Raw genomic sequence first — 12,364 nt, 5'->3', positions numbered from 1 at the left:
TTAATAGATCGAGAGATAGATAAATAAATGGACAGATTTGGTCATTAAAGAGAGGAGAGAGAGAAAGAAAAGAAAGTCAAACGCCAAAAATAGAAAGAGAGAAAGTGGCAGTGAAAGAGAGCGAGTACAAGAAACAGTCACAGAGAGAGAGAAAAAAGAGAAAGAGAGACAACTAGAGAGATAAATCGAGAGAGAAAACTAGAAAGCGTGAGAGAACTGAGAGAGAGAGATGTGGTGGTGTTGGTGCAGGAGGGCAGAGAGCCAGTAGACCGGCTGCTCTGGGTGTGGTGTGTAGTGGCCGTGTTGCTTGTGAAGATCAACCAGCGTCATACCTTGTATCACCACCCAACCTATATTAACAACTTATCCGTCCATCAACTGTGCTAATTGAACATAATCCATATTTCTCTCCTTCAATATCCTTCCCCAGAACGATTATCAGAAAGAAAGAAAAACAAATGTTACTCACGAATTTAAAAAAAAAAGTGTTTTGTAAAATTACCTTCATGCAAAAATAATTACGATCATAATGTTTGAAGAAGTTCCTGAAAAGATTTATTTCAGAGAACCACCTTGATGTGTGTGTATGTTGTCTCTTTTAAACACCGTCTGTCCCTTCCTGAGCTGGGATAGGTAACTGAGGGAGTGTTGCGTCACGTAGCCATGCCAAATGAAGAAGTTACCCAAGTTATATTACCAACGAACTTAATAACAAAAGAAGATTAAAATACCCAAAGTGAGTATTATACTATATATATATAATAAAACTAATTAACATAGGCACATATACAGCACACTAATTTACTTATATAAACTATGTAAATTACAATACACATGTAAATCAAACTTCTGTAAATGATGAGACAAAAAAGGATGTAGATTAGAATTCATAAAGGATGAATATATTGATTTACAACTTTAATACAGGTGACACAAGACAAAGTAACTTCGAAGGAAAAGGTTATCTCGTTAATTCTCTCTCTCTCTCTCTCTCTCCCGGTGAAGGGTGTGTTGGTTAAGACAACACAGGTAGCGTGATGGCCTGGAGTTGGGAGACGTAATTGTTGTTTGTAAGAGCCGTTTAATCCCAGGATGAACTGCAACTAATCATCGGTTAAGTCGCCCTAAGGGAAAAAAAGAACAAAAATACATCTTAAATTAAGGTAAAGAACAGTTAATTTATTGTAGAAAAAAACACATTCTCAAGTCAAGGAAAATAACGAGTTATTTCATCCTAGGAAAAGAACATCCCACCCACATCAGGAAAAAAAATCCGCTCATGAGAAATATAAAGAGTTAGTCATTTCTGGCGGGCAGAATCTCCACACGAAGGCGGGAAATAATATTAAGACAAGAAACGAAATTAAGAAATGACTGTAGATATTTCAGTTGTAATGGATTTCGAAAATTTATTTAGAAATATATACGACTATAAATATAGCAGAACAACACAGGAGCTCAACCAGAAAATATACGGACAACTAGGTATAGCTAACTGCACAGGATATACCACAGGTATAGTACAAGCTACAGGTATAGCTACAGGTACAACTACAGGTATAGCTACGACTACAGGATAGCTACGGTATACAGTAGCTACAGGTATAGGTACAGGTATAGCTACAGGTACAACTACAGGTATAGCTACAGGTACAACTACAGGTATAACAGGAGGGACAGGTATAGCTACAGCTACAGGTATAGCTACAGGTACAACTACAGGTATAGCTACAGGTACAACTACAGGTATAGCTACAGGTATAGCTACAGGTACAACTACAGGTATAACAGGTAGCTACAGGTACAACAGGATAGCTACAGGTCAACTACAGGTACAACTACAGGTATGACAGGTATAGCTACAGGTAAGCTACAGGTACAACTACAGGTATAGCTACAGGTACAACTACAGGTATAGCTACAGGTACAGTAGCTACAGATGGTTGCTACAGGTACAACTACAGGTTAGCTGGTACAACTACAGGTATAGCTACAGGTACAACTACAGGTATAGCTACAGGTATACAGTGCTACAGGTATGGTACAGGTATCTACAGAAGGTAGGTACAACTACAGGTATAGCTACAGGTACAACTACAGGTATAGCTACAGGTATAACTACAGGTACAACTACAGGTATAGCTACAGGTATGCTACAGGTACAACTACAGGTATAGCTACAGGTACAACTACAGGTATAGCTACAGGTATGTGTAGCTACAGGTATAATAACGACACAGACGCAGGTACAGTGGCTCCTACTTGAGACAATAAATCACTCGGCAGGTGATCTTAATTAATAACTCTTAGCTGAAGTAAGAATGATATTTACCTTTGTGGGTCATAATACTGGGTTCTTATTGGTGGGTTATAACACTGGGTTCTTATTGGTGGATGATAATACTGGGTTCTTATTGGTGGGTCATAATACTGCATTGGTCAAATACTGGTCTATTGGTTATAACACGGTTCTATTGGTGGATGATAATACTGGTTCTTATTGTCATAATACGGTTCTTATTGGTGGGTTATAATACTGGGTTCTTATTGTGGGTTAAACATGTCTTATTTGATAATATTCTTATTGGTCAATATTGTTCTATTTGGGTTATAATACTGGGTTCTTATTGGTGGGTTATAACACTGGGTTCTTATTGGTGGGTTATAATATTGGGTTCTTATTGGTGGGTTATAATACTGGGTTCTTATTGGTGGGCCATAATATTGGGTTCTTATTGGTTGTTGTCGAGTAATATAATTGTTATATTTCTGTTTATAGTTATAGCGTATAATGTTCGTATTGTTGTTATTGTCAGTATTATAATTATTTTTATTATTTTTGTTGTTGATACTATCATTATTATTATTATTATTATTATTATTATTATTATTATTATTATTATTATTATTATTATTAGTAGTAGTAGTAGTAGTAGTAGTAGTAGTAGTAGTAGTAGTAGTAGTAGTAGTAGTAGTAGTAGTAGTATCATCAATAACGAAAAAACATAGAGCAGTCGTGTGTGTGTGTGTGTGTAGAGGAAGGAAAGTTCCCGCGTCATAAAGTGTAAGAGACTACAGTTTCCTCCCCTGGGTGTTATATACTGTAGCAGTCATAGGGTTTCTTCCCCTTTGAGTCACTATAAAACTCACAAGAATCTCTCTTATTTTTCTGTGTCTATGTGTGTGTGTGTGTGTGTGTGTGTGTGTGTGTGGTGTGTGTGTGTGTGTGTGTGTGTGTGTGTGTGTGTGTGTGTGGTGTGTGTGTGTGTGTGTGTGTGTGTGTGTGGTGTGTGTGTGTGTGTGTGTGTGTGTGTGTGTGTGTGTGTGTGTGTGTGTCGGTTGCTGGCTCTGGTCTTGAACACGGAGGTAGATGAGCTCAAAGTTTCCTCGTAGCTGTACTTGAAATGACTGTATCGAACTGGATCTGTTTAACTAATAAATTATCTGAGGATTAGACACCCTGGTTTATGTTACGTTAGTTTAAGTTAGGTTAGGTTACGTTATGTTACATTACGTTACAGTACGTTAGATGTGAGGACTCAGAGATCGCTCGGAAGAGATTATGGGTGGTCGAAGGTCAGGAAATAGTTGGTTTCATACGTGCATGATGAGCTGTTCGTTTTAAGTCAAGCAGTTCCGAGTAGCTCTCTTTAGTTACCAAGAAAATTCATCTTAAGATCCTTTCACAATCTGGTTTATGGTTTGAGTAATATAATTTTTGATTTATTTGGTTGTGGTTGTGGTTGTTGTTGTTGGATTAGGTGTCTCGACAGTTAGGACAGGTCAAGACACATAAGAAACACATTCACTGCAAACTTTGATGTTCAACTAGCTACCAAAATCACAAACTCTTCCTTACGTACTCAGGGGTTAAGTCATCGTACTCAAGGGGTTAAGTCATTGTACTCAGTGGGTTAAGTCATCGTATTCAAAGGGTTAAGTCATTGTATTCAGTGGGTTAAGTCATCGAATTCAAGGGGTTAAGTCATCGTACTCAAGCGGTTAAGTCATTGTACTCAGTGGGTTAAGTCATCGTCGTATTCAAGGGGTTAAGTCATCGTACTCAACGGGTTAAATCATTGCCGTACTCAATACAGACTTGACTAAGTAACAATGACATGAGCAACCTACAGGTAGTAGTAGTAGTAGGAGTAGTAGTAGTAGTAGTAGTAGTTGCTGTTGTTTTTGTTGTAATAGTAAAATAAAGTAAAGAACAACCCCACACAGCAATAACAATACCCTCTCATAGCCCCCGGCAAGATGGTCGTAGTTGAAGATAACGGAGATGCCTATGATAACACCTTTTGCCTACCATGATAACCAAGAGAACTGTATTTACTTGTTCATGCTCTGTGTTCATGGAGTTACTAACTAAAGGAGTTATCATTACAGGTTCTTAGTTACGAGGGTCTGGCTATTTTAGTTCTGGTGATGATGGCGGCAGAGGAGAGGGTGGGAAGGGATAGGGAGAGAAGGAGAGAGGGAGGGGTAGGTGTGAGGAGAGAAGGAGAGAGGGAGGGGTAGGTGTGAGGAGAGTTGGGAGAGAAGGAGAGTGGGAGGGGTAGGTGTGAGGAGAGTTGGGAGAGAAGGAGAGTAGCAGGAGGGGGAGTTGCCGAGTACCCAGATAAATATACTTAACTTATGACAAGATGTAAAGGCTAAACCACCAGGAATTCTTATCTTGGGGTAAAAACCAAAGATAATAATAATAATCAAAGGACTCTCTGTTGATTATGCATATAACCTATCAATACCCCAGGTGAGGACTTTCTCCAGACCTCATTGTTGTGTTACAGTAGACAGCCGAACCATTCACACCTACATCTTCTTGTGTCCCAATACTGAGAAAAAGAAAAAGCCTTACAAATATGTCCAAATAATTAACTAAACTTAGATCAGGAAACTTTATGGAAAATATTTAAGGTTTTGTAAGAACAATTTGAATATTATAGAGAACATTTATAGTAAGTACACTATATAGTGATTTGTCTGTAGGATTAACAACATTTAAGGTTACTACTAAGCTTAATACTACCAAACATCACAGGTTTTCCGGACTCTGGTTTCCTCCTGTACTAACACGGGATAGACCAACTGCCCAAACGGCTAGTAAACTGATAAGTGGTGAAATGATAAATAATTTCGGACGCAGCATACTGAAGACATAGCCTGGACGACACTGTTCTCCACCGCCTATTACACCCTAACTCTAAACTCAGGTACCCATCTCAGCTGGATCGACGGGAGGTCCTACACTTGGTGGCTAAGAATTGGACGCGAACCTGTGTCCGCCTCAGCGGTGAACTCATAATACCTCCGGTCAATATGAGCGACAGTGATATACGACAGATTGGCTTTAGATAAGTGTTCACCTTCCCCCTCGGTGTGTGTGTGTGTGTGTGTGTGTTGGTAATCTGACAATGAACACTAGTACTGTATCTCCCGGTGACGCCCCATTACCTGAGGGATGGATTATCGCGGCGCAGGCGTGGGCGCTGACGGTGGCATGTGTAGGGGGTGTGGGCAACCTTGTCACACTGTCCACCATCGCTCACCAACTATATCTGGACAGAATGTGGAGACGCGGCCGCTACCAACATGGCAAGCGACCTGTAGTGTCCCTAGAGGGCGACACACTCCTGCTGCTGCACCTCAGTTTCTGCGACTTCCTCTACTGCACCATCAACCTTCCCCTCACCATCGTCACCTACGGCTATGCCATCGACCCCAAGAAGGGAGATCCTAGTAAGGTCTTCTGTACTGGCGCCGCTCTCTTCCGCTACGTCAACGCCCTGGCGGAGTGGACGACGCTGGGACTACTGACTGTGCAGCGGTGTGTGGACTTGGGACGCTTTAGGGGAGCAAGATTCTTCAGACCACGACCAACCATCTTCTTCATCGTGGCCATTTGGGTGGGCAGCGTCCTCCTCCAGATGGGTGCTCTCACTGAGGTCAGTACTGGCTTGATTATGATCTTGATTATTTCTGTGTATTGATTACTTACTTACTTGGGATTTTAATTATCCCTGCTTACTTAGACACTTTCTTATCCCTGCTCACTTATTAACTTACTTAACCCTGCTTACTAAAGAATTTACTTATAGAGCTATTCTGTCAATTATAGCGGTGCATTTTTAGGTGAGAAGTACCATTGTTAGGTCCCTGTGCATGTCGGATTCCCATGGCTGGATTTAGTGCATGGAAATACTCCTACAGAGTACAAGTCTACAGTATGTATGACTAGCATGGTTGAGTTTATAAGAGGGACGTGACCCTCTATTTATGTATGACGAGCATGGTTGAGTTTATAAGAACGACGTGCCCCTCTATTTATGGAAGATTAGCATGGTTGCACCTTGCAGGGACATTTCAACTACGACGAGGAGACCTACAAGTGCGACATGACGAAGCCGGAGGCTCGCATCTTCTTCTACAGCTTGGAATCTCTCTTGCCGTGTGGCTTGATGCTGACTGGTTGCCTCAGCATCATCTTCCAAATCTGGAGGAACACAAGGAAGCTTCGAGCTGCTGGAATGTGAGCATTGAGACTCCTTTCGTCTATATTTAATATTCCACATTTGGAGGGAAACTTGATAATTGAAACTGCAGGAATGTGAACATTGAGAATTCTTTCCTCATGCCATTTTCCAGGCCTGGAAAACGTCCAGGAGCTCTGGAACTGCTGGAACGTCAGCACTGAGGCTTCTTCCTTCTCTGGTTATTAATATTTGCTCTTATTGTTGTCACAGATTAATTCTTTCAACACTACGATGATGCTTAAATTCACCTGAGTGTGTGTGTGTGTGTGTGTGTGTGTGTGTAAGGTCTTCTGCCTATGATCATAATTGTATTACAGTCAACACTTTGCATTATAATAAAACCACAATATTGTGATTTTTGCAACATAATGCAACATGGAGATATGTGTGTCACCTTCATATACAAGTCACCTTTAGTTCAAAGATCTAAAACCTGGCGTAAATAAGATATCATAAGTTCAAACATTCGAAACTTAACATAAGGTCATTTAACTGAGAGAGTTGAAGCATAAATATGGCTGTTACTTCAAGAACTTAAAATTTAAGATAAAGATGAAGGGTGTGGGATGTACAGACACTCAGACGAGGTTCTCTCACCCCCCAGGCCGAGGGATCTTGTACACCAGAGGTTCCGCAAGATGCTGAAGTCGACGGCGCTGCTGCTGGCTCTGCTTCTCCTCTTCCTGGCCTGCATCATCCCTATCTGTGTGTACAACATTATGATGCTGGTAACTGGCCGCAATCAAGTCTCTCTAGGAATCGGCATCTTCATGTTCTACTGGCTCCAGTACGCCGTCAACTTCATGATTTACGCTGCCAGTAACACCAACTACAGGAAGGCTTATAAATATTTCTTCAGGTCGGTGGCAGAGAACGCCAGGAACTTCTTCAAGGCAAGAACGCGACGTGGGGAAACATCCACCCTCAGAGGATCACGTCTCTCATCAAACATTACACAAGTTCCTGATGTTTGTTCGACAGATCTTGTTTCGCCACACGGGACAGAGGTGTGTCCATCTAGCTTCCATCTCATCAACTTCCACACACTTAAGGACAGTCACTTGGAAGGACATCCTCTACAGCACCTTGATGACAAGAGTTCATTACCTACCATCAGGCGTCACTTCCACTACAGCTCAATATCAAGTGATGGAACTCCCTCCTCCAGGCGGTCGACCCTCACCATGGAAACAACGATACAGGAGGTCATGATGTAACCACCGCAGCTTAATGCTTTAATATATTACGTTAATGTTTGTCACACACATCAGCCAACCACCCAAACATCACCTTTATCGATGTGTCATTAAATGGTGTACTGTACTGTATGTGTGACACCTGTCTTAAGTGGTTAAACTCAACACCTATTTATATTACAGGTGAGTTTACACAGGTTGTTTACCAAAGATATACCTCTGTCAGCCTCAGTTTACCGTCCTGTAAACATTCCAGTATTGTTCTTCTGGGATTTTGTCTTATCGAGATTCGAATTTTGTTCCAAGGTATATTGACCTTGTGAACAACACATTTTCATACTAAACAGTGACTCAGGCATCAACAGGAACAATGAACACTAAAAGGAACAATGAACAATGAAAAATCATAAAGAACAATGAACGATGAACAGTCATAAGAAACAATGAACAATGAACATATCCACGGACCCAAACATCATAAATCATCATTTTATAAATGTCATATATTTTTTCCCCCGATGCACCAACAAGTGTTGTCCTTCCTGCTGGTGATGTGTGCCACGTGTTGCTGTCAGTGTGTCGGAAAGAAACAAGAGAACAACACTTACTAGCTGTTTTATTGTGTTAACCTTTATAAACAAGTCTGTCCTCTCATGGCTTAAAGAACTCTGCCACAGTGGGTGATACTTATGGTGGCTCCCTTAACTATACTGTAAACATTCTAGATACTCTCAATGTGTGTGTGTGTGTGTGTGTGAGCGCCACGCAGCAAGGTCACGGCCTCTCTCTCACCCTAACGCTTAATTGCTGTTCTCATTAATCCCATTCCATAGAAATCGGATCTGTCTGTTGGCGGACGATGGCTGTGACCTGGTGTGTGTGTGTGTGTGTGTGTGTGTGTGTGTGTGTGTGTGTGTGTGTGTGTGTTTGTCCCAGAAGTAATTAATGTCAGTTACACAAACAATAAGTCGGTATGATCCTTTCCAAGCTTAATCTAACCCAGCCTTTACTTTTAATACGGCTACTAATCCATTAATTAAGAGGCAGGGATAGTTTGTTACCTTCTGCAATGCTCATTAATTAGGTCGCTAATCTTATTGAAGAATTTATTTTTCGATATACTAAGAGGTAGGTTAGGTTAGGTAAGATTAGGTTAGGTTAGGTTAGGTTAGTTGCCACACACACACACACACCTGGAAGTATTACTCACTACACACACACACACACACACACACACACACCTGGAATTATTAATCACTACACACACACACACACACACACACACACACACACACCTGGAAGTATTACTCACTACACACACACATACACAGGGTCATTTCGCCTACGATCGCTCCTCCTTCAAGTGTGATCTGAGCAACACCTCCGCCCGCGTCTACTTCTACTGCCTACAGTCACTGCTGCCGTGTATCCTCATGCTCACGGGCTGTTGTAGCATCATCTGTCAAGTCCGACGCAACACAACCAAACTCCTAGCTGCTGGCATGTGAGTATGAGGCTTGCACGACACAATATTTTGCTTTCAGTATTAATGGATAGGCCTACTCTAAGATTTAATAGGTTCCAGTCTTCATACCCTAGTCCTAATAGCCACTGGTCCTAATAGTCACTAGTTCTAATAGTCACTAGTCTGAATAAGGGAGAGCTGTGTTATGTCTTGACTCCACAGCAAATGTTTGTGAACTTATGTACTGTTCCAAGAGTATACGGTAATATAGCATTATTATTATTATTATTATTATTATTATTATTATTATTATTATTATTATTATTATTATTATTATTATTATTATTATTATTATTATTATTATTATTAAAGTAATAGTAGTAACAGCAATAGTAACAATAATAGTAGTAGTAGTAATGATTGTAATATTTTAATGTTTTCCTTATTGCCGATCACTTTGAAAGGCACAAGGACCTGGTAACACGGCGCTGCAGGGCAATGATGAGGTCCACAGCTCTCCTCCTGGCGCTGTTGCTGCTCTTTCTCTTCTGCGTGATCCCCATCTGCGTCCACAACGTCGAGACCCTCCTGACGGGGCAGATAAACATCCCCCTCAACATCGCCATCTACATGTTGTATTGGGTACAGTACGGCGTCAATTTTTTCGTCTACGCCGCCGTCAACCCACGTTTCAGGAAGGCTTGTAAGCAGTTTTTTAGCATCATGAGCACCAAGATCTCGATGCTGTGGTGTAAGAGGAGAAAAAGGAAGGAAGTCTATAAACCCGAAATCTCTCAATTGATGCTGAAAGTCATTCCTTTTCACACCATGACCGTCTTAGCTCTCCCCATCCTTAGCAGTGGCCACGGGACAAAGGCATCACACTCTCCCATGATGATGTTGGTGGTGATGCTGGTGACTGGTGGTGGTACTGGTGACGGTCCTCCAACAAACACCGTCACCACCACCACCACCACCACTACTACCTGTACTGTCCCTCACCAAGAAAGATACAACTCCTCTTTCCTCTCCTCCTCCTCCTCCTTCAGGTCAAGTATGGGTTCCTTATCATCCTGGGGGTCAAGGACTGCAGATCACCGCCTCGACACGTTACCTGTTTCTTGAGTGTCTGAACCATGTGAGATAAAATAACAACATTTATGTGGAAAGTGGGGAGTGCAAGCCAGAGAAAAGAGACGAAAGAAAAACACGGAAAAGGAAATAGAAACATAAATAAACCAAGAAGATGAGAGAAAGGAGAGACGCCAATTATTGCTAAGTGTATTTCCATAATTTCCATATAAGAACCTCATAATATTGTGTCATTTTACTGAAGTTGTAATCATTTTTTATACTAACTTGTACAGGTAATATACACACCTGGTAGTGACGCAACATTCTTCACAGGTAAGGAAGACCAACACCATCACCTGAGGCTCATCAGTACACATTACCTGTAGAGTGTATGGTACAGGTTAAATGATCATAACTCCTGACCTTAATTAAAGAATCAGAAATGTGAATATTTAACTGCCTAATTTTCCTTCAACTTACCTAATATTATTAATTAATCTAATGACCATCTTTGTTTACACAGGTGACGACAATGTTTGTTATATGATCCACAATGAGTGTAAACTCCACACACACACACACACATGCCTGATAATTATGATCGTTTTCTGTTGGCCAAGTGAAATTCTTTTAATTACAAAATGTAATTGTGATACAAATTAAACAATAAATGTCTTTTATTATCCATTTAATGTGATAATGAAAATTATATTTACAATACTAATAATTCTTGTAACAACAGTGACAACAACAACAACAATAATAATAATAACAATAATAATAATAATAATAATAATAATAATAATAATGATAATAATAATAATAATAATAATAATAATAACTAACATTTTTTTTTTAGATTTTTTTTAGATTGCCCCCGAGGGGGCTAATTTATTGGGCACCCCCTTACATCCTGTGCAAGGTGAAGAGCAGAAGCGTTTACAGCGCCCATCTGGGAAACATGGGGAGTTCATGCTTGCCTTTATGACTCCTGCATTAAGGGCGTAAAAGCCTGAAGGGTCATGGGCTTTGTCAGCAATTTACATAAAGTGACAGAATGATGAGTGTATGGGGGGAAAATTCCCGGTACATTTCATCTGTTTATGTCAAAGCGTGGCAGGTCCCTAATAATGTCAAGTGCCAGGCCATAGGCATTGACAATATTGAAGGACATACTTTAAAGTGTGATTGTGATGGCGTGTACGTCGGTAGTGTCGGCTTCAAGGGGGACGTCGAGAGGCTGGTAGGGGACGTCCTTCTTGGCGTAGATACGTAGTCCACTTGCATATCAGCAGGGTGGTCAATTGATGTGGAGAACTGGAGTGGATGGGCCCCAGGTGCCGGCATGCCGGTGGGGGCCGGGGATGGTGTCCTCATGTCCATGAGCGCGCTGTGGGTGGACGGGGGCAGCCGGGCACGGGGCAGGCTCGGTGTGGACGCCAGCAGTGGTACAATTACAATTGGAGATGTGAAGTCGGTCGACCCACACAGTGACCTTGCAGTGACCTTGTGTACCAACAGTCTAGTGCTACTGTAGGGAGAACACAACCAGCTGAAATTGTTGTGTGTGTGTGTTTGTTTATTTAGCATTAGTCAATGAAAGACCCGGAAAACATTTGGTATAAACATCAAACAGGGAGTGTGTGTGTGTGTGTGTGTGTGTGTGTGATACTGAACAGGATATAAATTACTCGGGTTATTAATAAAAGTTACGACTAAAACTTTGTTAACCAAAGTTTTAAGTAGGATGAACACAAGACAAATAAATGAAGAGAGAAGAAGAAGTGGGAAATACAGACAGAGAGACAGACAGAGTGTTACGACAGTCGCCATCTATTGGTTAAGTTTAAAGGTGTGGTGAGGACTGCCAAGAGTCACCACAACTTATTGGAAGAGTTGAAGCTTTTGTTAATGTTTCGACTCATTCATTAGAGGTTTGGTGTTGGGTTAACCAGTCAGTTAGGTTGTGGACAGTATATGGTTGTGGATCTCACCTCCTTCTCCTCCATAGTGGTGAGTACATTGTTATTTGTATTGTGTTGTAAGTGTTCCTGGTAGGTTAGGTTAAGTTCTGTGGTGTTTTGTCACTG

General features: G+C 41.1%; 1 protein-coding gene across 3 annotated transcripts; it reads left to right on the top strand.

Annotated features, from left to right (window-relative positions):
* Positions 1-273: 273 nt before the first annotated feature.
* LOC121864033 (protein trapped in endoderm-1-like) lies at positions 274-10,945 on the top strand. 3 transcript variants are annotated; one of them, XM_042362927.1, is made up of 4 exons: positions 274-736; positions 5,220-5,951; positions 9,067-9,239; positions 9,665-10,945. In XM_042362927.1, the coding sequence occupies exons 2-4, from the start codon at positions 5,421-5,423 to the stop codon at positions 10,323-10,325; spliced, it is 1,365 nt and encodes a 454-aa protein (XP_042218861.1). In that variant the 5' UTR covers positions 274-736; positions 5,220-5,420; the 3' UTR covers positions 10,326-10,945. The 3 variants fall into 3 exon arrangements, with proteins under 3 accessions (XP_042218861.1, XP_042218860.1, XP_042218863.1); XM_042362926.1 differs by having other exon boundaries at positions 5,048-5,951; XM_042362929.1 differs by lacking the exons at positions 9,067-9,239; positions 9,665-10,945 and adding exons at positions 6,363-6,535; positions 7,144-8,338 and having other exon boundaries at positions 5,048-5,951.
* Positions 10,946-12,364: the final 1,419 nt, after the last annotated feature.

Source organism: Homarus americanus, unplaced genomic scaffold (genome assembly GCF_018991925.1).
Source record: "Homarus americanus isolate GMGI-L3 unplaced genomic scaffold, GMGI_Hamer_2.0 scaffold14720, whole genome shotgun sequence".
Lineage (NCBI taxonomy): Eukaryota > Metazoa > Arthropoda > Malacostraca > Decapoda > Nephropidae > Homarus > Homarus americanus.
This window is presented reverse-complemented; position numbering and strand designations above follow the sequence as displayed.

Bases quoted from the DNA above. Each gene is read 5' to 3' on its own strand.
- LOC121864033 (XM_042362927.1), top strand. From the start codon at position 5,421: ATGAACACTAGTACTGTATCTCCCGGTGACGCCCCATTACCTGAGGGA. The intron at 5,952-9,066 runs GTCAGTACTGGC...ACACATACACAG, and splicing joins AGATGGGTGCTCTCACTGAG to GGTCATTTCGCCTACGATCG. The intron at 9,240-9,664 runs GTGAGTATGAGG...TCACTTTGAAAG, and splicing joins AAACTCCTAGCTGCTGGCAT to GCACAAGGACCTGGTAACAC.